The sequence below is a fragment of the Chelonoidis abingdonii genome, chromosome 11, assembly GCF_003597395.2.
Source record: "Chelonoidis abingdonii isolate Lonesome George chromosome 11, CheloAbing_2.0, whole genome shotgun sequence".
In the NCBI taxonomy this organism is placed as follows: domain Eukaryota; kingdom Metazoa; phylum Chordata; order Testudines; family Testudinidae; genus Chelonoidis; species Chelonoidis abingdonii.
This window is the reverse complement of record NC_133779.1, coordinates 40284845-40309954: the sequence shown is the minus strand read 5'-3', so window position 1 is coordinate 40309954 and position 25110 is coordinate 40284845. Positions and strand designations below refer to the sequence as shown.

Sequence of the window (25110 nt, the reverse complement as noted above, 5' to 3'; positions counted from 1 at the left end):
TCATATAGTCTGTATATGTGCTCACACTACGCTGCACTCAGAAAAGAAACATTAACCCTTAGCTATCTATTTATAACAGGTGGGATCTGAGTTACTGCAGAGAATTCTTTCCTGGGTGCTGGCTGGTGAGTCTTGCCCACATGCTCAGGGTTTAGCTGATCGCCATATTTGGGGTGGGGAAGGAATTTTCCTCCAGGGCAGATTGGCAGAGGGTCTGGAGGTTTTTCGCCTTCCTCTGCAGCCTAGGGCAGGGGTCACTGGCTGAAAGATTCTCTGCACTTTGAAATCTTTAAACCATGATTTGAGGACTTCAATGGCTCAGATACAGGTTTGTTGCGGGAGTGGGTGGGTGAGATTCTGCGGCCTGCGTTGTGCAGGAGGTCAGACTAGATGATCATAACCGTCCCTTCTGACCTTAAAGTCTAAGATTCTATGATTTCAGTCAATCGGTTTTTCCCTGTGTCTCCCCTACCCCCGCGCCCTGGTCTGTGCGATAACAACACTGCTGAGTACTTCAAAGCATTTCCCAAGCACTGATTAATAACGGGACAAACAACAGAGGCTCAGACGCAGAAATGCTTTTGTAACACAAACCTTATTAGTAAGAGAAAAAGGCCCGACCTTGCTGCTTCCGCACGAGTCAGTTTGGCCCAGGGAGGAGAATGCCTGTGTACTGGTAGGTGACAGTTATCCGGTAAAGGGAGAATTTCACGTATTTACATTTACAGTTCCTCTGTGAGGGAGGGAAATTCCATTATCGCCATGGAGAACAAAGGCAGCTCAGAGAAACTGAGTCACTTACTCAAAGGGAGTCGCGGGCAGGGCAGGTGATTGAACCCTGGCCTCCCAGGGAATGTCTACACTGCAAAAGACCCACAGCTGGTCCAGGGAGCTGACTCGAGCTCACCGGGCTTGCAGAGCGGGGCTATAAATCTGCCGTATAGCCATCAGGCTGGTGCCCCGGTTCGGCGCCCCCCACGAGCGAGGGTCACTAATACATGGAAGACGTGGCTGCCGAGAATAATTACCCCAGGGATGAATTTGCTGTGCTATATTTAAAGGGATACATACAAGCAAGGGGCAGGTTTGTTTATTTGGCCTCCTACAATTTTGGGGTAGCCACGTTTTAAATGCTCTTTTCTGCCCGCGCATTCCCCACAAAGTGCCCTTTGGGTCGGTTCGGCAGGCTCCGACTCGCAGTGCACAATTGTTCGCCGGACACAGGCCCCCAGGTTCCCGCAGGAATGGCCTGCTCTGCCCCTCACCCAACTTTTAATAACTGACCCTTTTAGTCTGGCAGAGGCTCAGCTGAAGAAAGCTTTGCCACTGCGCGTCATTGTTCAACCCGCAGAGCTGGAGGGGCAGAGGACACAGGGAAGGGCAAACAAACCTCCTAAGAATTCTTCTAAGCCTCACCTTGGATTTTTGGATCACTAGGAACGTGCGGGGTCAATGATCCCTGCTGAATCCAGCCGTCCTGAACCACTGGAGACAGGATGGGAATGTTCAAGCTGGGGCCTCCACTCCGGCTGCAAGAGTTTCTGCCAGTGCCACCTCCTCTCTTATTTCACCTGATTAATAAGTCTCTGTTTTCCCAGGCCTGCAGCTGGGAAGCGCACAGCAGCGCAGGACAGGGCAGGGTTTGCTCACTACACGCCCCTCATGGGTCTCCACCCGCCTGCCCCCAGCACTAGCAAACAGTACGCTGCCCTCACAGCTGCTGGGCTCTAGTCAGTCCTTTTAAAAACCAATCCCCCGTGTTTTTCTTTCCCCAAGAGAGCCCGCGATAAGGTTGGTGCTGTGTTCTTGCTGCCAAACCTCCTTTCTTTGGCCAGGATTCAAGTTTCAAAGACAACAAAAGCTCCCAGTGCTTCTAAAAGCTGCAGTTCCAGTTTGATCCCAGACCCCAGAAAGAATTTCCAGACCCCGCGAAGTTGACTCCGACACCTAAGCCTTTTCTGCAAAGATTTTGCAACTCCACCTCTTTTCTTAACCGGGTTCTTTGAATTGCCCAAGATTTCTGTTTAACAAACACCTTGTTTTATTCACTAAAGCCAGTTAATCTTGTTTTCATTTCCTTCCTAGCTTTGTTACTCTAGAAGTAAACAAGAAAACCGAACAGCCCCTGTGAAACCCCCTTAACAACAAACAAAGATTTAATGTTTGAAGGAAGTGGCTGGTAAACATTCAAGGTGTTCTGCATTGAAAGCGAACTCTCGGAGACAGAGCTGTGTGAATTCAGTCCTCTGACCTCGCAATAAGAATTTGTCTAGGCCAGAGCCTCAGCTAGCATTCATTACCATTGCTCCAATGGGGCCAGACCCATAGCTGGCTGCAGGTTTATTGACACCAGCTGGGAATCTGGCCCCCTTAAGTTCAACAGAGCTTTAGACGATCCTGAAATGTACTGACAGAAAAATAACGGAGCAGCTCTGCCCTGTGAAGCACTCAAACACTCACTGCCTTACCTTAGTTTGCAGCTCTCTCCGGTGCCAGCTGCGCTGGTCTCTGGTGCTTAGTATTATTGGTAAATGTGCCGCTAATCAGCCTGGTGCTGCCTGCAGATGGGCCCCTGGCTCAGGGCTCCATTTCTGAAGCCACTGCCTTGAGAAGGGGGATGGCTGGGTTTCCTTTAAAAGCAGCTACCTGGGTCCCCCCTGTTTTCCTCCTCTCTTTGTTCATCTTAAAATGGCAGCCCAGGGATTAATTATTACTAGGTGCACAATCATTAAAAACAACCCGCTAGCTGCCTCCTCCTGCTGTGGCCAGGCCGAAGAGAAAGCTTGTAACGGCAGGAACCTGGCACAGCTGGAGTCAAAAACTTGGCAGCAGCAGACCTAACGCTTAAATCTCAGCTCCCTGTTCCACTGTGGATAATAAATCGCCTTGCGTGCAAGACTCTGATCAAAGCTTGATGTGTGGCTGGTTCAACTTTAACTCCTTCCGTTTGTCCCACACACGGACCCACGGGGGAACAGCCCCCTATGCAAGGTTGAGCTGCCTCTCCCTGACTCAGTCGGGCCCAAGGGGTCCTGCCAAGCCGTAAGGATCCCATCCTGGCACTTGGATTTTACTCCTTTTTAAGTGTGCACTCCGGCCCTTCGTGGGTGCAATGAGTTTGTGGGGCCCTGGCCTTTGCAGTCAGAGGGTGTCTCAGCTGAACAGCCCACAGGGCTTGAAGTTAAACATGGGGCATGTTGGCAGGATTGGGGCCTTAACTAGCCCCACATGCCTCGTTGTTTCCAATTTCTTGGAGGTGTTATTTTTTATTGTTTTTTTTTTCAATAAAAAGCTGCTTTATAAGTTGGAAAAGAACCTAAAGCCGGGTGTGTTGCAGTGACTGTGCAAATAGCAGGGACGCTCCGATCAGCTGCCTGCACCGGGATGGCTGTCAGCCAGGGGGCTCTGAAATTCTCCCTCTGCAGCTAGCTTCCAGTGCTGGCCACTCGTGCACAAGCCACGGCTGCACCAGGGGAGCTCAGCATGGGTCTGTCTACACGGCCTTGTAAACCCAGGTTTTTCCAAGCCCATTCCCGAGTGTCTGCGCTGCATTGTAAACCTGGGTTTGCAACTGCTGGGCCCAAGCCGCATAGCTGGCTAACGGCTTGAGCTACATCCACACAGCAACGTGATGGCTCGGACCCTAGTCACAGCAGGACTCAGGCCCCAATCTGTCCCCCAGCAGGGTCCTAGCACCTGGGCCTTGAGTGGTTGCTGACCTGAGCCAGGCTGATGCATGTAGCCAGAAGGCTCAAACCTGAATCAGTGCCTGGGCTTAGTGTGAAGTGTAGACGCACATGCCGTCTCATTCTGCTCCCTGTAGGCAACTGGTCTCTAGCGAGCTCCCAGAAAAGGGATTTGTTTCAAGTCTGGGGTCTCTTGTGTTGTAGTTAACTGGCAAGCCAGCTGAGCAGGACCGGCTTGTGGCTGCGTGTTTGTGCACCGCCAAGGGCCATGGGGACCGGGACTCCGAGGTGCTACGGTAACACAGACAACAGGCAGGTTTTGTGGGGGGGGGAGAGTCACTTCGGTTGTGATTTCTCTCACCGAACCGAGGATTGTGGGAGGTGAAACCCTAATGACCATCAAACCTGGGACCTTCCCAGTAAGAGCATGAGCCGCTACAGCTTGGACTAAGGAAGTAAATCCCCTGGGGGGAAGCTGTAGCAGAGTCTCATCCTTTGGGGGAAGGAGGTGTGTCTCAGGATTCATGGTGAGCAGAGAGCTCCACTGATCTCCTACGTGATGCTGCTATGACCCACGGTGCTTTTAGCAGACAGCACATGCAATAGCATCACCCTCCTCCTGCACCCCCCTTCAGGGACCCTCTCCAGGGGAATTCCAGCGCAGGGCAGGGCTGATCCTGCTGGCTCCAGGGATTTCACAGGCGAGCGGCCAGGTGTATTTTATTCAAAGGGGAAGCCGTCGCTCTTTACAGACAGTTATGGGCACCCCCCAAAGCTCAGTTTTTGCTGCACAGATGAACGTGCCTCCCTCTTCCGATGGCTGCTTTGCAGAGTAAGTGAACGTGGCGATGAAGTCCTGTGCATAAGAGGCAATCTCTGGCCTGGGTCCCCGCAGGGCCACCGAAAGCAGGTTCGGGCCCCAGTGAAAACATTTTTTCGGGCCCCCCAGCAAGGGCGGACCGGCTAAACAGGGCTGCCAAAGCCGGGGAAGCTGGGCCTTGGGCCCCCTTCCAGACCGCCGGGCTCCAGGTAATTTGTACCATCTGCCCCCCTTCATTGGCCCTGCTCCCATCTTTAAGGAGTCAGGGTCCCAGTCTTGTCCCCACTGAAGTCAATGACCTGATTCAGACCAGTGCAAGTCCACTGTCTTCAGTGCTGTGACTCCCAATTTTACACCAGCATGAAATGAGCACAGAGCCATGCCCAGGGGCGTTTTATCCCATCACAGCAGCTCCCTTCAGCCAGAAGCTTTGCCTAGTTTCACAGCTTCTCCACAGGGGCCACCTGGAGGCTGGGTCTGGATGCTGCTGGCTGGAGCAGATGCGTGGTGCACCCCAGTTACCTATTCCTGTGAGCAGGAACGATGCACCGCTCCCTGCCCCGCCTGAGGCCCCAGTCCTTCCACCCCCAGCTTCAGTCCCACCTGGAGAGTGCACATTAGCACTGCCGGTTCCCAGTCTCAGCTGGTTCAGGGGCAGCACGGGGCAGGGATGGCGCCTGACCCACATGTGACCCAGCTGGGGTGCGTGTGTAATGCACAGGAGGCCACAAGGCACAAGCAGCCCCATAGGTGCTGGAACTAGGGGTGCAGCCGCACCCCCGGCTTGGAATGGTTTCCATCAGACAGAGGGTTTACAGTTTAGTTCAGTGACTCCCAGCACCCCCACTGTACACATTGTTCCAGCCCCAGTGTCCCGTATCCTGCTCTCTTTCTGGCCAAGGTCCCCTAGACATCAGCAAGCCCCAGAGCAAGTCAGGGCTGGGGGACAGGGTGTTGGGGACCAGCCCGGGGGTGGCATGGTGCCACCCCCCAGGTGCCAGGCTCAGAAGTACATGGAGCCCTCCTTGGCTGTCCGGTCGTACTTCTGGATCTGTGCTTTGATGTGCGCAAGCTTCTTCTTCAGGTAGTCGCAGCGCTCCTGCTTCTCCAGGAAGGCGGGATCCTGCAGGGACAGGAGGACGGGTCCTTTGTCAGCATCACCACCGCTGAATCTGGGCTTCATCCGCTTTCCCCCCCCTCAAACTGGGGAGCAGGATCTCCAGGAAGATCCGAGATTTGCCCCATGCTCCCGACCCTGCGGAGAGCTGCGTCCTTGCTGGCAGCGACCAGGCCAAGTGAAAAGGCAGAGAGCGCTCCCACCAGAGGACGTTCCTTTATACAGGGCCCGAGTTCTCGGCTGGAAGGCCAGAGCCATTGCAGCTGTCCTGTTGTGAGCAGCCCCAGACAGGCCAAGAGCGAGTGATGGCACAAGACCACGTCAGCCAGTCTAGGGACCCCAAGGGAATCACAGGTTCTAGCAGCACCCAGCGGCCTCCACAGAGAATCCCCGTTAGAGTCATTTGAACCCAGTCCTGGCTTTTCCATACCACAGGGTCTCTACAGCCGCACGCGTGGGAATGCCTGAGAGCCCCCGGTTGGCCAGAGGGGCCCTGCTTGTTTGGGAGAATTCTTTGGCCAGCGATGCTCTGAGCACTGTTCAAGTGGAGACGCGGGCTGGATACATCTGCCCCAGGGGTCCCCAACGCGGTGTCCGTGGGCACCATGGTGCCTACTGGGCCATCTAAGTGCACCTGCGTACTGGCTGGCGGATGAGCATCCGCCGAAACGCCACCGACAAGCTGCATCATCCAGAGGCGTCGCCACTGAAATGAAGCCTATTTTCAGCGGTATTTTGGCGGCGCCGCCTCTGGATGACGCAGCTTGTCGGCGGCAGTTCGGCAGCGACGTCTATTGACTTTGCAGCTTGTCGGCAGAATTTTGGCGGATGCTTGTCCGCCGCCACGGACCTCCGTGGCTCGTTGTCTGGTGCCTGCCAGATAAAAAAGGTTGGGGACCACTGATCTACACAGACTACAACCACACCCTGTGATGCGGCGAGCTCTAGGCTGTACAGCATTCCCACAGCCTACTAGCCTCCCGTCCTTTGGCTTGCACAGTGTGCCCCTAACTCACCCTCTTTTTCTGCCTGTATTCCTTCCAGATGTTGGAGACCCGGCTCTGTTCCTGCGGAGCATAAAGCAGCAGGTGAAGGGGCCTGGCAGAGCTCTGCTGGGCAGTAGCAGGGAGCAGCCCCAGCAAGCCTGGCTCAGCAGCAGAGCTGGCGGGGAGTGGAAATTCCTTTGGCCAGAAGATTTGCAAACATGTCTCTGTTCGGAATTGGCACCTTTCACTTCTGGCGAATCAGAGTTTTCCGACCGGAGACTGTGCCCCCGGAATGCTGCAGCCAGCTCCAGTAACCAGGCAGCCAGGGACTCCACCAACTCTCTGGGAATAGGGGGAGGACATCAGTCCCCCTTCAGCTGGGTGTCCGGCAGGATAACTTTGATAAGGGCCTGGCTGGGAAATGCTGCTGCTCTTTTAATCTGCCAGCTGGGATCTCAGATCCTGGAAAACCAGGAACTGCCCCGAACAATCCTCTGGGTCTTCAAATGTAGCTGGTAGAGAATGACTCAGGGAAAGCGTGTGTGTGTGGGGGGGGCAGGGAGACACTGAATCAAGGTTTGGTTCATCGCTGCTAGAAGGAAGTGTGGGAAGAAATTCCTGCCTGGAGTAGGCCCCAGAAGGTCAGACTCGCTCATTAGCAGTGTCACCCACGCACCCGTGTAGCTCTGAAGCCGGCATGTGGTAAATAACCAGACCTACAAAGCCTGGAGTTGGCTTGGATCCCAGCAGAATGAGGAAAGGGGAAGCTGGTCATCTGCTCTATCAGCCCTGGGCTTCTGCTCTGAGTATTACTGAACCCAGCAGGGGCAATGTCGGTTCATGGGCCACAAGGCTTTGACTTGAACTGGCTTCCTCAAGGAAGCACCAGCGGAACCCGAAGCACAAAGCTCGGTGGCTCCGCTCCCAAGGAATTTTCCGGACGGCTCCGTCACAAGGGCGGCAGTGGCTCCTTTGTTGTTTCTGGTGGCTCAGTCGACCCTCTGCTGCTTCTGGCCTGACCAGTCTATGTCTTGGGCCAAATTGTTCTACCTGCTTCTGCTCCTGGTGGGTGCCCTACCTGTCTCCACAGCCCCTCCAGCCCTGGTCCTCTTTGCCAGCACTGCGAGAAAGGGGCCAAACTGTTCCAGGGGTTTTTTTGTGGGTTGTTCCTGTCCTAGTAGGAAATCAGCTGAGACCATCAATTCATTCCACCAAACATTCCCCACTGCTGAGCCAGGCAGGAGAGGAAGCCATTCCTGAGTGGTGAAAGGCCCCACATCCCAGCCCCCGCTCCGCCCTGCCTGTGCCATGCCCCCTCTGCTTAGCAACTGACCTTCTTGCTGGGCGTGCGACGAGGCAGCCGGCTCATCATGGCGTCCAACTCCTGGAACTTCTGCAGCGCCGCATGGACCTCGTAGTAGAGCTCCTTGTACTCCGCGTACTGGTCATTGAAGACGGCTTTGTACTTCTCTCTCTCCTCGTGGCAGCAGATCCCCGGGTACTTCCTACCCAGCCCCAAGAGATTCACAAGGGGGGGGGGAAAGGACTCTAAGATCGGTGGCAAGGGATGGATACGCGAATGGTGGGAAAATGTTAACTCGGTGGGAAAATGGTGAGAGGAAATCAGGGGCTTATTAGGAAGGAAAACGCCAGCAGAGCTGGGTGGGTGCTCAGATATTGTGTGTATTATAGTTGTATCTGGAGGCTCAGGGCCCCACTGCGTCAGGTGCTGCCGGGAGAGACCCTGCTCCAAAGAGCTCAGTCTGTGTAGACACAGGAAGGCTCATTCTCCCACTGGGGAACTGAGGTTCAGCGAGATGCAGTGATTTGCTCAAGATCACCTGGAGAGCCTGGGACAGAGTCAGGCATTGAACCCAGGTCACCTGGATCCCAGTCTGGTGCCTTAGTTGCCGGGATAGAGAGTGCTGCATAAAGCCAGTGCTGCCTTTTCAGCCCCTGCATCCTCCTGGTAATGACCCACCAGCACACAGCCCCAAACCAGCCCTCGCCCGTTCCCGCAGCCAGGGACATGGACCGGGGCGATGGGTCGTTACTTACACAACATAGTCAGGAACGATGTGTGGCTTTGGGGTGTGCCCCGTCGGGATGGAGCAACTCAAGGCCCCTGACGCCTCGCCTTTCTCGGAGAACCCCAACTGTTTGGTGACCTTCCCCGGGAGGCTCCCGGATGGCATCACCTCATCCTGGAAGACGATCCGCTTGGGTCTGGCTTGCAGGGGGACGGGGTTGTGCTTAAAGAGACAGAGGGGTGTGAGGCTCAGCAGCAATGTGACAACACTGGAATGGGTTACTTAGGGAGGTGGTGGAATCTCCTTCCTTAGAGGTTTTTAAGGCCCCACTTGACAAAGCCCTGGCTGGGCTGATTTAGTTGGGATTGGTCCTGCTTTGAGCAGGGGGTGGGACTAGATACCTCCTGAGGTCCCTTCCAACCCTGATATTCTATGATTTAATCCACATAGACCTCAAAAAGTGAGCTCCTAGAGCCTGGGTTAACACCCCAGGCTCCACAGCCCACCTCCTCGAGAGCAGCCTCCAATCTCTAGGCATGGCCTCAGGGAGGGTTAGGCAAGCCCCAACCCCCTAGCCCATGCAAAGGGCGAGGGCACAAAGGGGGTGTGATTGTAGCACCTGTAGATGCTGAGATCAGCGCTAGGTGGGTAACCATAGCACGGTAGCTGCGGCAGCACACCCAGGACCTTGGGTAGGTACCTGAGCTAGTAAGTCTGCAGGAGTGGCAGTCACACACATCCCGACGGCTGGGCAGAAGCACCCCGAGAGAGGGAGGTTACTGCCGCACAGAGCCAGCGTGCTGTCAGCCGCACAGCCTGAATGACGGCTGTCTCTGATGCAGCCCGGCCTGGAGACAGGCGGCTGGGCTGGATGGAGGCTCCAGAAGGATGATCCGTGCATCTCTGGAAGGCTTCGGTTTGTGGATCCCCACTGGGATCACTCTGCACGGAACCATCTCCAGTTCCTACAGAGTTAATCCTGGAACCAATGTAACCGCCACTGTCCCCAGTTCAGGGTTTGCCCCAACCTTTCCAGGACTCTCCGCCACAGCCTCACCCCACACAATGCAACCGCGCATGGGGCTGGGGCGTAGGGCCAGGTTACTCACAGCCGTGGCACCCTTTAATAGCTGCTAGCCAGGCATGAGCCCCCCAGGGGAGCTCCCCAGCACAACCAACCCCCTGGCAGGCCTGGGTGGAGTGGGGAGGAGTGGCGAGGCTGCAGGAGGGAGGGGGGAGTGTCAAAAGTAGCAGGGGGTGTGGCTTAGGTGGGCCTGCATTCTGCCTCCCGGCAATGCCCCGTACGGGCGTTTGACACATGAGTGCAACCCGGCCCCTGTAGCCCTGGAATCGAGGAGGTACCTGCACAGGGCAAATCCTTCCCAGAGCCAAGAGAAGGCGCCGGGCCTTGGGGGCAGGGAAGGGGGCAGAAGTGCTAGGAAGCTGCCTCCTCCTGCTCTGGGGCATGCTAGCGCTAGGACTCACTAGTGCTTCAAAGCCCTCCCGCTGCTTCCTCGCCATCTCGTGCCTCCACATCTTCAGACACACCAGTGCCCCGGCCAGGTAGAGCAGGGTTGTGATGAAGAGGAAGGTGATAGCCGCCACCTGGCCCCCTTCCACTCGGCAGAAGGCGGCTATGAGCGGGTTGCTGGCAAACAGGGAGTAGCAGAGGCCGCCGCGGTTCACGTCATTGACGTAGGCGATGGCCGCCCCCATGTAGAGGAGGAACATGATGATGTTGAGGGCGAACTCCGTCAGGGGCCACCAGTGGGAGTCAAGCAGGATGGTCCTATAGTACATGGTGACCCCCAGCCCCAAGAGGATGACCGTGACCAGCCACGCCAGGCTGGCCACCACCAGCACAAAGGGGGTCATAGGGCCGTAATAATTGTACCCATAGCCTCCCCCCAAAAGGCCGCCTGACAGCAGGCTCCCGCCGTACAGGTTGTACCACTGGTAGTCCTTCTGGATGTAGGCACAGACACAAGCAAAGACCATGCCGCCAAAGAGCAGCTCCAGCCCGGCCATCAGCCGGAGCAGGCCTGGCCATGACTTCATGTAGGAGTACTTGAGGTTGTAGGCCTCCAGCTTCTCCTCGTAGCTCGGCAAGGCGGGTTGGCCCTGCTGGCTCCTGGGGGGAGACATCTCTGTCTCCTGGTTACACTCAGAGGGGCTGGACCAGGAGGGTTCTTGGAAACCGCTGCTGGAGCTGCCATTGTGGACTAGCCTGCGGCGATCTGACAACGGACTTACAGGTGGGGAGCACTGGGCGGCGGCGTAGGGCAGCGGCAGGAACGGCTCGGGCGCTCGCCTCCATCTTTGGAAAAAGTTCTTCCACGACCGTGGGATAAAACGCCTGACGGGCTTCAAGGGAGAGGCCTCTTGGGTCTCTGAGCTGCGGGTGATGTCCCCGACAGGCGGCTGGGCTGGCAGGGGAGGCTCATAGATGGAGGAATCGAAGGAGTCAGACAAGTCGCTTTTGCCAGGGTAGGACCTGCTGGATGCCCTGGTCCAGGCTTGCGAGGGCCACATTTGCCAGGAGGAGTTTAGCGGGTCTCCATCCGACTCCACGATGGGCCGCCTCTTCTCCTTGGAGGAGGTAGAATTTGCCATGTGTCCAAGAAGTCACAGCATTTCAGTCTCTAGTTCATCCAGCACATGGTACTGGGGAGCTCTCTCTCTGCGATCTGGCCAGGCACCTGTTGAGTGGAGAGGGAAGAACAGGACAGGTTACGCTGAGGTTCATGAGCTCTTGCTACAAGCCTATTCGTTTATTCGTAATTACATCGGCAAATAAAATTCTTTGGTGAGAGTTAGCATCCTGCTCTCTCATTCCACTCTCTCCTGAGCCGCTACAGTAGCCTCCTGGCCCTTGGATGGCAGTGTGGTCTATGCTAATGGCAGGGGACCTGGATTCTCAGGGCGGCTCCAAGGCCAGCGCAGGAAGTGGGTGCTTGGGTGGCCAAGGAGGGGCGGCTGTCCGGAGTCACCGGGCAATGCTCTGGAACTGCTCCCACAAAGCCAGCAGGATTTGGGGAGCCTTCTCTCCCTCGGAGCAGACTTGTTGGGCAAGAAGCTCACGTCTTCACCTCCTGGTCTCTCCTTGGGAGCATCAGCATCCTCTGCCCCTCCGTGCGCTTCCACAGCGAGCCCACCAGGCAGGGTCTGGGGACGCCACAGGGTCCTGCACCCCACTTTGCCAGTCAGACGTGACCTCAGCCAGCAGTAAAACAGAGGTTTTTCGATGACAGGAAACGGGTCTAAAACAGAGTGTAGATCACGTGACCGGACCCCTCAGCCGGGCCATTCTAGGGGGTCGTGAGCCAGACCCCAGGTCTGCACTTCACTCCTTGTCCCAGGCAGCTCCAGGCTAACAAACCCCTCCAGCCCTCCTCTCTGCTCAGCCCTTTCCGGCCAGAGAGTCACCTGATCTTTTGTCTCCAACACCTTCAGTTGGCACCTTTTGCAGGAGAGAGGCCAGGCCATCAGTTGCTAGGAGACAGAGTGCCAGGCATTTAGGTGCACTGGCCCTTTGCTCTGCAGCAATCACACACCCTTATCCCACCACCTAGATACTTAAGAACTGCCTAGGGGACACTGAGGCACCAACACAGTATTCAGAGCAAACATTAAGAACATTCCCAGTTCGTCACAGTGGCACATCCGGGTCTTCGATGGCAATTTGGCAGTGGGTCCCTCAGTCCCTCTCGGATCAAGGGACCCGCTGCCGAATTGCTGCTGAAGAATGAAGTGGCGCGGTAGAGCTGACGCCGAAGTGCCGCCAATCACAGCTTTATCTTTTTTTTTTTTTCCCCGCCTCGCCACTTGGGGTGGCAAAAAAGCTGGAGCAGGCCCTGTGCATTCTTGTCCCAGCCCTGCCAGGGGCCTTGGGTAAGTCACTGCCCATCTGTGTGCTTTGCTAGCCGCCTCGTCTGGTTAGACTGAGCCCTTCACGGCAGGGACTGTCTCACGCTGGGTACGTACAGCGGAACGAGGCTGTGGTCTTGGTGTGCACCTTGGAGGGGTTCCTGAGCTGGGCTTCGAACCCAGCAACGCCTGCGCTCGGACCACGAATTCCTCTCCAATAGCATTGCCTTGGGCCTGCGGCTCGTTTCCCATCAGTCACTGCTCATCGGTAAGTGTTCAGCACCAAGGGAACAATCTGAACATAACGAACGTAAGACCAGCCACTCTGGGGCAGCCCAAAGGGTGCTGGGTCTAGCCCCGTATCCTGTCTGCTGACAGCGGCCAATGCCAGGTGTCCCGGAGGGAATGAACAGAAGAGGGAATCTTCAAGTGATCCATCCCCTGTCGCCCATTCCCAGCTGCTGGCAAACAGAGACTGGGGACACCGTCCCTGCCCAGCCTGGCTAATAGTCACTGATGGACCTGTCCTCCGTGAACTTAGCTAGTGCTTTTTTGATTGGCTTATGGTGACGTCACCACCACTCTGACACTCCAATTCTTCCCCATCCGTAGGAATCAGCACTGGTAACCAGTCCCTTCGGCTCGGGTGCCCCGGGCACCCCCATTAATGCCACTCGAGGCTGGGCTATATGGGGCAGCCTGTCAGGCCTTATTGTTGAACATAGAGAGAATTTCTTGGCTCTTTGGGATTGTTCTCAGCTCATCGCTGAAAGCTCAGGAGCCGCACAGTCTCTATTGAATGCGAAAAGCAATTAGAGCAGTTCTGAGCTGGCACAGCCAGCTCCCTCCTGGTCCTTCTTCCCAGCAAACAGCCACGCCGACCAGTGGCTTTCACTGGCCATTTCGCTGCTCACCCAGTACCGCCGAGCGCATCCGGTTCAGAAATAACAGCAGCAGCTAACAAAAAAAAGGCCGCCACGTCTAAGGAGAGTCCTCTCCCCTTCTCCAGACTGCTCCGGCTTTTTCATTTCTCACCCACTGTGGGCACCTGGCTCCGTAGCCCCTCCATAAAACCTGGGTTCCACTCAGGGACGTCCCCGGCTGGTTCTGGGGTGGGGATGTGGCTTTTCCCTTTGTACCAGAACAGCCACCCAGGCAAGGTGGGGTCCACAGACCCATGTTTACTAACAACACACAACACGCAAGGACTGATTACATCCCACTGCCGGGCCGGCTGCCTTCTAGAACATGGTGAGCACCACTAGCTGGCTCACGAATAAGTTAAAGGGATACGACCCTCTGCACTCACCTGACTAATCCACTTGCAGAGCAGGGCTAACATCACAGGGGGAGGGGGGCGATCAGCACCCCACGGAAAAAGACACTAACAAGTCACGTTCAAGTGAAGTTAGTGTGTGTAGGTGAAATAGGGAGGGAGCAACGCCTTTGGCTGGGTTGGGGGATTGACATGGGGGTGTGAGTATCTGCTTGTTGAGCTGAAGGACGGGTCCATCTGCCCAGGGAGACTTTGTTCGTCTGGAGGGTACAGTGAGACGGACCCCAGAAGTTTGGCGTTCCTGTTTTCTATCTCCAGAGGGCCTGCGGGCATTCACATTGGGGCTGGCTGGAAAACAAGGATTCTTGGGATTTGTTCCAGACTGGAAAAACCCCCGCAAGAGCTTTGGTAATTTTTCATCCACACACCCCGCAACCAGCCCCACATACGAGAGTGAGAGAGACACCCTCCCTCCACTGCCGGAATAGCCCAGTGGCCCAGGCACTCACATAGGTGAGCCAGGTTCAAGTCCCCACTCTGCCTGATTTGGAGCAAGGACTTGAGTGTCCCCCTCCGTCATCCCAGGTGAGCCCCGGCCCCTTGGCTGTCCCAGACCTGAGACACTTTCCTGATGAACGGGCCGTCCGAGCCAACGCCTTCCCACCAGATGGTTCTGTTTTGATGAATTGGCATTTTCAAGTGGAAAAAAAACATTTCATTGAAAAATCCGCCCCCGGCCCTAACTAGTGGGGATCTCGTCAGTTTCTCTAGGCAAAGCCAGCCAAGCTGGGCCGCTGCCCTGCCTTACCCTGGAGCACACGAAGTCCAGCAGGGAGCCGCACACCCCCTCCGACCCAGGGATTCTTGCACTGATGTGGCTGCGCTGTCCCAGCGGAGAGCAGGATTTGCGCCCGGGTCCCACGTCTGCTTCCAGCAGTGGCGCTGCAGTCAGCGGAGTCGGCTGGGGTGATATTGTGGGAAGCCAGGGCAGGGCCGGTTTGTAGGATCTGCACCAGCGGCAGGGTATCTTAGGCCACTCCAGCCTTCGCAGCGTGGCCACTAACTGCGCCTACGCTCGAGAGGGGAGGGCCCCCAGGATTGCCAACAGAAAACGGCGGGAGCCATTACCTGCCCTTCGCTTGTGGGGATACGGGCTGCGGGGTACATGGGTTCATGGCTGAGCCTCACCCTCCTGTCGTCCCGGCAAAGTCAGGGTGTTGTGAAGGCGTTCGGCCCAGCTGCTCCCCTGGGTGCGTTATTAGCCTCCAATGTAATACAGCAAGTTAAACATTAACTGTGCCCAGCCGCCAGGCAGCCCCGTGTGCAGAGCCGGGGGCCCCTGAACGGCCAGATGATAAGCTCCACCCCTGGGGGGGGAGATTTCCAATGGAGCCCCCCCCCACTTCCCTGAAGGCGGGCGGCACTCTGCCCCAGGCTTTCCTGCCCATCAGCCAAGCCTTCCTGGCAGCGGTGACAGGGCTACTACCAGCAAAAATAAAACCTGTGAGAGCTCTGTGCCTGCCAGCAGAGACCGGGGATTCCTATTGACCACCCGACCGTTGGGCTGCCAACAGGATTCGAGCCTTCGAGCTTCAGCAACCCAGTGCAGACCTCTCTCCCACTGGAGCTAAAGGAGTAACTCCACGAACTGGCAGCAGTAGTAGGCTAGGACTGGGAAGGCCAATAGTACGGTTATGAACAGCATGAGGTTGATCACTGCCCCCTACAGGCTGGACTCAGCTGTGTACTATAGGCACTATATTGCTAGCAGCTAATGAAGACTTTCCTTTAAATCAAATGGTTGAGACCTGAGCCACTGGGCCAGAAGGATTGGCGTCCACACAGCCTCAGGCCCAGCGCCGTCTCAGCACACCCTGCTGCACTATGGCTAAAGTGTTTCTCCAATCAATCAGGAGGGGCAGGATCATTCACCTTCCTGGGGCTGCGGCACAACCAGCCCGCCCCACAGCTAATCAGATTTGGGCCGGGCCAACATAGAAAAAATTTCCCATTTGCTGGGTTGCTTTAAGCATTACACGTGGCACCTTTCTGGATCTTTAATTCCCCGCCCCCCCCGCCCAAACTAATCAGGCACACTTAACCCCTTCCTTGCCACTGCTCTATCCGCCTGCCCCTTTGTCACACTTAGTATCACTGAGTCTATAAACTTCTCTCTAGCCTGGCCGGGGTCCTAGCCTGGGGCTCACGGACAGATTTCAGGAGGCCATAACCACTCCCCGTTTCTTTAGATGAGGCAGAGGAATGGGTGCAGGACCCACTTTTTTCTGTTGTAATAGGACGCCACAGCCAGCAGGAGGCGCTGTGCTGACAGCTACTTAACTTATGACACTTAGTGTACCCTAGGCTAACACCATGTGGGTCTTTGTCCCCCTCTGTTGGCTGCTCCACATACAGTCAGGGGCTGGGAGGAGACTCATGAGCCCTTCTGGCTGAACTGGGCCGATGGGATTCTTAGTGCCAAGCCCAGAAGCCACGGCAAAGCCACTCCGTGCCAGGGAGACAGGTGCATTAGCAAGAGAGACAGAGCAGCTTTCATCGGAGACACTGCAGGCACTGTGTCAGCATGAACCATTCACCCACAGCCCCTTCTTTCAGGTCAGGTCAATGTTCCTCATTCCCCAGAGAGGGAAACTGAGGCACAGAGCAGGGCCGTGACTTGCTTGAGGTCACAGCAGGAGGCAGTGGCAGAGCTGGGCCTGGAAAGCAGGGGTCCTGACTCCCAGTTCTCTGGGTTCTAACCACTAGACCCGCCCACCCCCACACTACGACACCACAAAGAACTTGCCGCACCCCGAAGCGGCTAGAGCCCAAATGAAGAGGACTGGTTGGGGAGGAGGGTGGGAACCTGAATTTTAAGAAGTCCGAGTCTCTGACTCAGCTGACTCAGCTGCTTGCTCCGGCCAAAGCGCATCTCTTTGCAGCAGCAGCCAGCAGGGGGTGCCCTGCCCCTGCAGTTCACACTGGTCCCAAGTTATTTGCGAAGCAGAATAAAGTGTCTTTGCCCAGAAGGCTACAGCACCCTGGCCTCTGCCAGCCTCGGCCGGTGCCCACAGAGGGCAGGTCAGTCCCAGGTAGGGCTGGGTGTGTCTTCCCCTCATGGGGCCGTGACACCGTCCACCCTCTCTCCATGGTGCTCCCAGCCTCGCTGGCCAGGGGAGCGCCGGGCGAGTGGGGGTTTGGTGCTTGGAGCATTTCAAGGTCAGGAGCTAATCGAGAAGGCCGGGCATGCTGCAGCCACCCAGTGCCCATCGGCTTTTCTTCCTAGCCCTGGCGCTTCAGGTCTGGATGGTCCAGAGATCTCAGCTCCCGGGTAGGGCCGGGTTTCAGGCATATCATTATTACTGAGTCATTGTATTGCAAGAACAGCGGGGTGTCCCAGTCACGGGCCAGCCCCCCGCCACCCTAGGGGCTGAATAGACACTCAGCGAGGAGACAGTCTCTGCCCCAAAGCGCTTCCAGTCTAAACCGGCTTAGCTCAACAGTGCTCCACCCCCAGAGCTCCCATTCTGGGGCAGGTCCCTCAGACCCGCCCTGCCGAGCAGTTTGGGAGAATCTGGCCCTGACAGGGGACGGGAGGCTGGAGAGCAGGGTCTGTTGCATTGGGCTGTTGGTAAAATCTGACTGGATCATGCACGTTCTTGTAGGGCTGCTCTTAGCCAGGACGGCAGATGGGGGACGTTTGTGAGGTCCCCCAGTTGGGTTTGCACTAATTTCACAGCCCCCAAAATTAGTGCAAATTTAGTGCAAAATTAGTGTAGGCTTGGCTCCTACAACCCCCAAATCCCAAAGTAGAAACCATCATTGTGGCTGTGAGCCACCTGCTCTTGGGCAACAGAAAACTGAGAGCCACACGCCATTTCCATCCAGGAATCACAGCGCAGCCCCCACACTGCCTTGCACATTTGGACCCCAGGGAGGGAGATGTTCTCCCTACTTTACCAGTGGGGAAACTGAGGCACAGAGAGGGGGAAGGGAGTTGTTCAAGGTCACAAAGCGAATCTTGACTCCCAATCCCTGCTCTTGGCTTCCCTGCTCTAACCACTAGGCTCCCCCTTTGTCTTCTGCGAGCCCAGACTAGGACCCCGGGGTCCTGATCCCCATCTGTCCCTGCTCTAGCCACTGGCCTAGACAGCCTCCCTATTTCATTGCAAAGGTTCCAGTTCCCCATTAGTGGTGCCCAGCATTCCTGGGTCACCCTCTCCTCCAGTCCCTCCAGCACAGACACCCTGGAGCCCTGCTGTGCATTTCTGCTAAAGAAAATACCCTCCCCCCCAAACCCCCGCCCAAATCCAGCTGCTTGTGTCCAGCCTGCCTGGCATGTTTCACTACACTCCCGGGGCAGGAGGGCCGGGCAGCAGGTGGCTCTGGGCTCTCACTGGCCTGCTCCCAGCAGGGCCCTCGGTATCTCTGGTTGGCAGACAATGACCTCCCCAGCTCGCTTCTCATGCAGAGGCTTCTCCTCTCCGGCTGGGGAAGAGTCACGCTGGTGGAAGCACTAAGTCCTTGATCTGCTCCAAAGCTGCCCTGGCTCTGGCTTAGGAGGACACTGGGAGCCCCAAAGAACCACAGAGTCTGTCTGTGTCCAGCAGCCTCCCCAGAGAATCCCCCTTTACCATCACTTCACCTGCCCAGCTGAGCCAGAGGGGTCAGTTCATAGCCTCTCCAGCGAAACCAGCTGTGCCCTGCCTCAGACAGCTGGGGAGCTGGCCTGCTGATGCCAGTGTTAAACGCTGGGCCCACCAGGGAACACACGAGGTGCCAGTAGCTGACACTGACCCAAACTCAGCTGGAGGGGGGAGCCCTGTTCCGGGCTTGGCTCACTCAGATCATAAACACAGCCACAGCCTTGGACTCTTCCCCAGGCCCCTCCACTGGTGCCCCCCAATCCTGATCCACAGCCTGTCACTATTCCAGCCTTGGACTCTCCCATACACACAGCTTCGCTGGTGCCCCTCAATCCCGACTCCCCCTCGCCCCCCGTCTCTGTAGTCAGTTCCCACTGGACTGTATATAGTCAGGGGGAGGCAGGGAACCAGCTTGGCATGTACAGATGGGGCCTGCGCAGCGCAGTGGAGATGATTTGTTCCCCAGCTCCGGCTCTCAGCAAAGCCAAGGTGGCAGGTTGATGGATGAGGCCAGGGCAGCTTGCAGGCTGGATCCATAATGGGAAGAGGCAGCGCCGCGGCTTATTGATGCGTTCCCGGCCAAGCAGCCGAGAGTGATCGACGGGCCAGGCTGGGCGTACGTGGGCGAGGGGGATAGTTCCCGAACAGCTGCCATTCCAGCCCTCAATTAGCAGCTGAGGTTCATTTCATGCCTCACAAGGCGCTTGGCAGGAGGATTTTTCAAAAATCAAACCAAACCAAACCAGCCACAATGCATGCCCCCCCGCCCCTCCCCAGGCTCACAGAGCTGAGGACAGAACCCAGGAGTCCTGGCTTTCAGCCACCCACAGCACTGGCTTGCTGGGTGTGAATCTAGTACCCTCTAAAGAGTCCACATTAATTCCCTTCGAACCAGACACGGCCAAGGGCAGATATTTGGGGCAAGGCTCAGGCTCGTTCCGGCCCCCCCAGGACTCTATGCCTGATGCTAATAGCCCAGATGCACTGGCCTGGGTCACAGCTCACCCTGCAGTGGTGCCACGTCCCCTCCATCCTCGTTGGTTGCCGGGTTCTGCGGAGGGCACGGCTACTTGCTGTGTACTCCAGCTTGGATTTCTGGGCTCCTTTCCTGCACTGCACGATGGGGCTCGGATTGCGGGGAGAGTTAGGCTGACACATCCTCCCCTCCCAGCTCCGTTACGGTCACACACTCTACATCAAAGCCCTTCGCCGGTTGTGGTCCCACAGCCCTAAGGAATGCCAGCTAGCGGGGACGAGCTCCTGCCTTTGCCAGCTGGAGCCGAGGGCACAATCTGCAGCCCCATTCTCTGCCCAGCTGCAAAGTAAATTAGTTAATTAATCCATAAAGCCCCCTCAGGTAGGCAGGTGAGGCTTATCCCCATGTTAGGGAGGGGGAAGCTGGCAGAGACAGGTGAAGTGACTTGCCCAGATTACAACAAGGAGAATGGAACCCAGGAGTCCTGCTCTATCTACTAGAGAATACTCCCTTCTAGAGCTGGGACCAGGAGTATGGCTTCCCAGTCCCCCCCCCCCTGCTCTAACCACTAGACCCCACTCCTCTCCCAGAGCCAGAAATAGAACTCAGGAGTCCTGGCTCCCGGTTCGCCAGGGAGTTATGAACCAATCCTTCATCTCAGAGTGAGGACCAAGCCTGGCTGCTGCAGAACACAATTGGACCAGTTGGAATTTGGCTGGGAGGCCAGAGGTCATGCCTCACCTCTCGTTAAAGTGCCAGGTGGTCTCTGGTGACTGCAAGAGCTCAGGAACCAGCAGTGCTGGGGCCTGTGCTGGTCGGAGCTGACACAAGGGAAGAGCGCCCCTTACTGATCCACCACCACCAGTCCCAGACAGATATTTCCTTTGACCCTGCTCAGCTCAAGGTTGAGCATCCCCTCAGCGCCGGCTCCAGCTGGCCACTTAGCACGCTAAAGGAGAGCGGCAGGCACCCCCATGGGACCTCAACAGCTGCCGTGCTCCGCAGCGCAGCAGGCCCCGGCCGTGGAACCAGCCCAGGGACAATGCGAATGCACTCAAGGCTGCTTGACTCCCCCATGACCCAGGTCTGACGCTGGACTCTTGGATCAACTCCACCCCTGCTGCAGTCAGTCCCCAGAGACGTCTGCAGCTAAAGCGATTTGAACCAGGCTACGATCCAGCCCTGAGGTCTTCATGTGCCCTGTCCCTGCAGGTCACGGGACGATTAGTTTCCAAACCAAGGCCAGGACCCATGTGGGCAGGTGTCCTGTGCTGGGACAGAACCTCACCTGCAGCCCGTTGGGCCCACAGGACTAAATCCCGCTCCTCTTCAAATCAACAGTAAAGCTCCTACTGGCTTCCACAGGATGCATGATCTGGCCCAGCTGCTGCTATCAAGCCTGTGGAATGAGCTGCAGGACCCTGACAGCTGCCACCCCAGGGGATAGAACTGGGCAGCTCCAGAGCTCAAACACCTGGCAGTTCACCAGTTCACCAAGGTGCCCCAGCTGGGGCTGCCCAGACTCAGCGCTGTGGCTTGGGCCCAGAGGGGTGCCCAGAACTACAGCTGGGTGACACTGTTCCACCGAAACTTCTTGTAGCCAAAAACGCAGGTTCGGCAACACGAAACCTCCCGTGAATTTGTGCCGCTTTCGCCGAACTGGATCAGTCGGAAAAATCCTGTGACAAAAATCAAATCAAAACATTTTGTTGGACAGTTTCCATTTTTTAGCTCACGGTGTTTTCAAAAAAACGACAAACTTCAGAAGCCCTCAAGGCAGAAATGAACTGTTTCCCATTTTGGGCTGAACAAAGTGTTTCCTTTGACCTCACATACATTTATTTTCCAACTTGGAGTTGCCCCACATTTCAAGCATGTTTGTTTGTGGTTTGACCCAGAACAATTTTATCCCTCCGGAATTGACAGTGAACCGAAAAATCCATTATTGCCCCAGCTCTCCCTGCTAGACTCACACACTCACCGGTGAGTTACACACTAGCCAACTTTCTGGCTTTCCTTCAGCTCTGTAGCTGGCTCCCTTCGCAGGTCATCTTCTAATCCAGGAACCCCTGAACCAAGGCTTCCCCAAGAGCCCCCGAGATAACATGAGCATCTCTCGACAAGCTGACATAGCAGGAAGAGAAAGTAGTAAACTGTTCATCTGGGGATTGGTCCTGCTTTGAGCAGGGGGTTGGACTAGATGACTTCCTGAGGTCCCTTCCAACCCTAATATTCTAATATTCTAAATATTACAGACCTCGCCACGCCGCAACCTGCATATAAAACACTGGCCATATGCTGGACTCTTTATTTATTTTTCCCTTTAAAAAAAAATTTCGATATTCCTAAGGAAAAGTCACAAAGGACCAGACCCCTTGCCCCCCGTCCTCCCACAGCTCTGGCCAGGATCTGAAGTTTGGCTCCAAAGGAAAAGGGTTTATTTGAAAGTTCCCTGGATTCTGCCATCAGAACCCACATACTCGAGTGAAGCTGGAGGCCAGGGGACTGAGATCCTGTGCTGCTGTGCAGCCATTTGCACCAGTGCAAAGTGGGCGTGAAACGCTGCTACTCTGACTCAACAGCATTTGACTTTGCACCAGTGTAAATGATGGTGCAAGGTGAGGAAATCTCTCCTTGCAAAACATTTAAAATTCCATTTACAATGGGGAGCAGCCCTGCCCCGCGCTGCCCCTCCCTTGGTAAATCACAATGGAACGGTCTGGTGCGCCAGGTACCCGCCTCAAAGAACTTTCAGTCACAGGAGGCCTGTGGTTGGCTGAGCATCCCATGTGTGTCTTAGGGTATTCAGTCAGCGCTGGGTTGAGCCCATTCACAAAACCCAGGGAGGGGGGTGAGCAGCAGGATGGGGAGAACGGGGCGGTCGGTGTCCACCCCATGATATTACCTTGTGTCAATGACCCATCCTACACTAGGATTCGGATTAAAAACCCCCCACAGTGTGCCTGGTCTCTGGGAAGTTTGGCCTAGAGGGTGAACTTGTCCACTGGGACTGAACCAGAACCCTGGCTTGGGCCTGGTCCCTGCTCCCAGGCGGGTTCCTCCACCTGGGTTTTGATCCCTGGGACGAATCCCCAGACCATGTCTCCCCTAGGGGGCCAGGACAGGCCCAGCTGGGACCCTCATGCTCAGCACTGAGAATGCCCCTGGTCCAGTCCCTCCTGGGCCCCTGCCTCCCTGTGCTTTGTGGATCGCGCTGAGTATGCTTGAGACGCAGCCGTTAACCAGCAACCTGCAGCCTGTCCTCCGAGGGCAAGGACCTCGGCCATTCGTGGTGGGGCCACAGCTCAGCCCGGGGATCACAGAATCACAGGGTTGGAAGGGACCTCAGGCAGTCACCTAGTCTGACCCCCTACTCAAAGCAGGACCAACCCCAACTAAATCATCCCAGCCAGGGCTTTGTCAAGCCTTGGGATGTTTCACGGACAACTCCCCTTCCAGCACCCACCTCTCCTCCCCTCCCCGTCACCCAGCACCCACCTCCCCTTCCCTGTCGCCTGGCCACCACTCCCTTGCCATTTGTGATGATCGAAAGCCTCAGTGGCTCACCCAGAAGATTGATGCCAGGGATGCAGTTCATACAACGTTTAGCTTTTAACATCATTCAAGGGGGGGAGCAGCCCCCTATGCCCATCCCTCCCTCCCCAGGGCAGAGCTCCAAGGGCTCATGGGGCAGGCAGCTCCGAGTGAAATCCCCACTCTGCTCACTTCCCACCTCCCTGCAATGCCAGGGCATTGCTCTGCCCCCCGCACTCCCCGCCACCCAGCGTTTGCTACACCGAGTTCCTTCCACAATCCGCAGCTGGATTCAGACCCATCCTGGGTCCTGGCTGCCGTGTGGCGCTGTGGTCAGGAGCCATCGTGAGCCAAGCTCTTCGGGCCGGGCCGGATTGGCTGCACCTGCCCTGTTCACAGTCTGTATTGGCTTAATATTGCAGCCAGGAATCTCACAGCACTTTACAACGGTCAGTATCGTTATCCCCCATTTTACAGATGGGGAAACTGAGGCACAGAATGGTGACGTGACTAAGCTGAGGTTACCTAGTGGAACTGCCAGGCATAGAACCCTGAAGTCCTGATCCCTAGTCCCTGCCCTGCCCTAACCATGACACAACACCACCTTCCTAGACCCAGGGAGAGAAGCTGGGAGTCCTGGCTCCCTGCCCCTCCACTGCTTTCCCAGAGCCAGAACTAGACCCTAGGATTCCTGGCTCCCAACAGAACCCAGGTGTTCTGGTTCCCAGATCCCCTTTCTGCCACCACTCAACCCCTCCTCTACTTCCCAAAGCTTCCTAAAGAACCCAGGAGTCCTGCCTCCCAGCCCTTTGCCCTAACCACTAAACCATGCTGCTTCTGTACAGCCCATTGTCATGATGACCTAGAGCGGTGCCTTGCCTCCACTCATGAGCATTGGGGCACCGGGCGCTACTTCGGATTCCCTGCCGCCCGCCTCTCTCCACCCTGCCCCTCCTCCTCACGCTAAAGGCAGCCCTGACCCACCCCAGGCCCATATGGCAGCTCTAACTTCACTCCAGCACGATGAACTCCAGGAGTTTAACTGTACAGGGCTTTACAGAACAAAGCAAACAGGATCAGCCACACAATGGCCAGACATAAACGGGCCTGAGCGCCAGGCCCGCCCCCTGGTGTCACCCGCTGTCCGACGAGGTGTGGGGAGTGGTGGAAGGAGACTTCTGCCGGCGCGTGGGCGTCCACGAGGACCTCTCTGAGCTGTTGGAGATGGGGCAGAACCTGGGGGCGCAGCGCTTGGCCAGCTCTCGCTGCTGCTGGCTTATGGCTTGGCTGATGAGTCCCGGCAGGGCATGCAGGCTGAGGCCCAGCGAGTCGATCTTGCTCTCCAGGGTGCTGATGCGTTTCTCCAGGTCCTCATTGCGCTCTTGGAGCTCGGAGATCATGTCGTACATGACGTTCTGGGTCTGCCAGAGAGAAGGGGCGAGGCCAGGTGCTCAGACGCGACACATCTCAGCAGGCAGCTGCAGGGCTCCTGGCCTCGCAGCTCCCAAGGCACTAGCCATTCAAGGGCTCCTGATACCCATACCCAAGGGTTAGGGCTCAGACCCAGGGGACAGTGACATACCAAAGTGATTATTTCACCAAGGCTACACGGTGAGAGCCAGTAGAGAACTGGGAATAGAACTCAGGAGTTCTGACGCCCAGTTCCTTGCTCTAACCACTAGACTCCACTTCCCTCCCATAGCCAGGGATAGAACCCAGGAGCCCTGACTCCCAGCCCACCCCCATCCGCTCTAATACACCAGAGTCCCCTTCCCTCCCATAGCCGGGATAGAACCCTAACCACTAGACCCCTTCCCCCTCCCATAACCCAGACCTCACACCCCTCCCGGAGCTGGGAATAGAACCCAGGATTCCTGCCTACCAGCCCCCGGCTTGAACCACTAGCTCCTGCTCCCCTCCCAGAGCCAGGAACAGAACCCAAGAGTCCTGGCAAACTATGGCCCAGGGGCCACATCCGGCTCGTCATACGTTTTAATCCAGCCCTTGAGCTCCTGCTGGGGAGTGAGGTTGGGGGCTTGCGCTGCTCTGGCGCTCCAGCTGGGGAGTGGGGTTGGGGGCTTGTCCCGCTCCATGCGTCCCATGGCCCTACATAGCTCCCGGAAACAGCAGCATGTCCCCCCTCTGGCTCCTACGCGCAGGGGCAGCCAAGGG

At 56.6% G+C, this 25110-nt stretch overlaps 3 protein-coding genes across 5 annotated transcripts in view; all 3 read right to left on the bottom strand.

Moving 5' to 3' along the window:
• Positions 1-3075, bottom strand: part of LOC116834179 (occludin-like) — a 25561-nt gene extending 22486 nt beyond the window's left edge. The window contains exons 1-3 of one of the 3 annotated variants that reach the window (XM_032796150.2): positions 2469-3075; positions 1417-1571; positions 595-733 (exon numbers count right to left, since the gene is read on the bottom strand). The gene's annotated coding sequence lies outside the window, so the exon portion shown is untranslated. Of the gene's footprint in view, positions 1-594; positions 734-1416 lie in introns of all 3 variants that reach the window. The other 2 variants (XM_032796230.2, XM_075070929.1) reach the window with 2 other exon arrangements.
• Positions 3076-4231: 1156 nt separating this feature from the next.
• OCEL1 (occludin/ELL domain containing 1) lies at positions 4232-11279 on the bottom strand. The gene is made up of 5 exons (XM_032795954.2): positions 10125-11279; positions 8668-8861; positions 7943-8114; positions 6640-6690; positions 4232-5629 (listed from the first exon to the last, which is right to left on the bottom strand). The coding sequence occupies exons 1-5, from the start codon at positions 11250-11252 to the stop codon at positions 5510-5512; spliced, it is 1665 nt and encodes a 554-aa protein (XP_032651845.1). The 5' UTR covers positions 11253-11279; the 3' UTR covers positions 4232-5509.
• Positions 11280-23599: 12320 nt separating this feature from the next.
• KCNN1 (potassium calcium-activated channel subfamily N member 1) overlaps positions 23600-25110 on the bottom strand; it is a 28797-nt gene continuing 27286 nt past the window's right edge. Inside the window, exon 8 of the mRNA XM_032795598.2 lies at positions 23600-24359. Coding sequence (XP_032651489.1) covers positions 24072-24359 — 288 coding nt within the window. The 3' untranslated portion in view covers positions 23600-24071. The remainder of the gene's footprint in view (positions 24360-25110) is intronic.

What these genes read in the sequence shown, in the direction of transcription:
- OCEL1 (XM_032795954.2), bottom strand. Translation starts at nt 11,252, where the DNA reads ATGGCAAATTCTACCTCCTCCAAGGAGAAGAGGCGGCCCATCGTGGAG. An exon ending in GTCGCACGCCCAGCAAGAAG is followed by an intron (nt 6,691 to 7,942) that starts GTCAGTTGCTAA and finishes TATGCTCCGCAG; the next exon opens with GAACAGAGCCGGGTCTCCAA. An exon ending in AATACAGGCAGAAAAAGAGG is followed by an intron (nt 5,630 to 6,639) that starts GTGAGTTAGGGG and finishes CTGTCCCTGCAG; the next exon opens with GATCCCGCCTTCCTGGAGAA.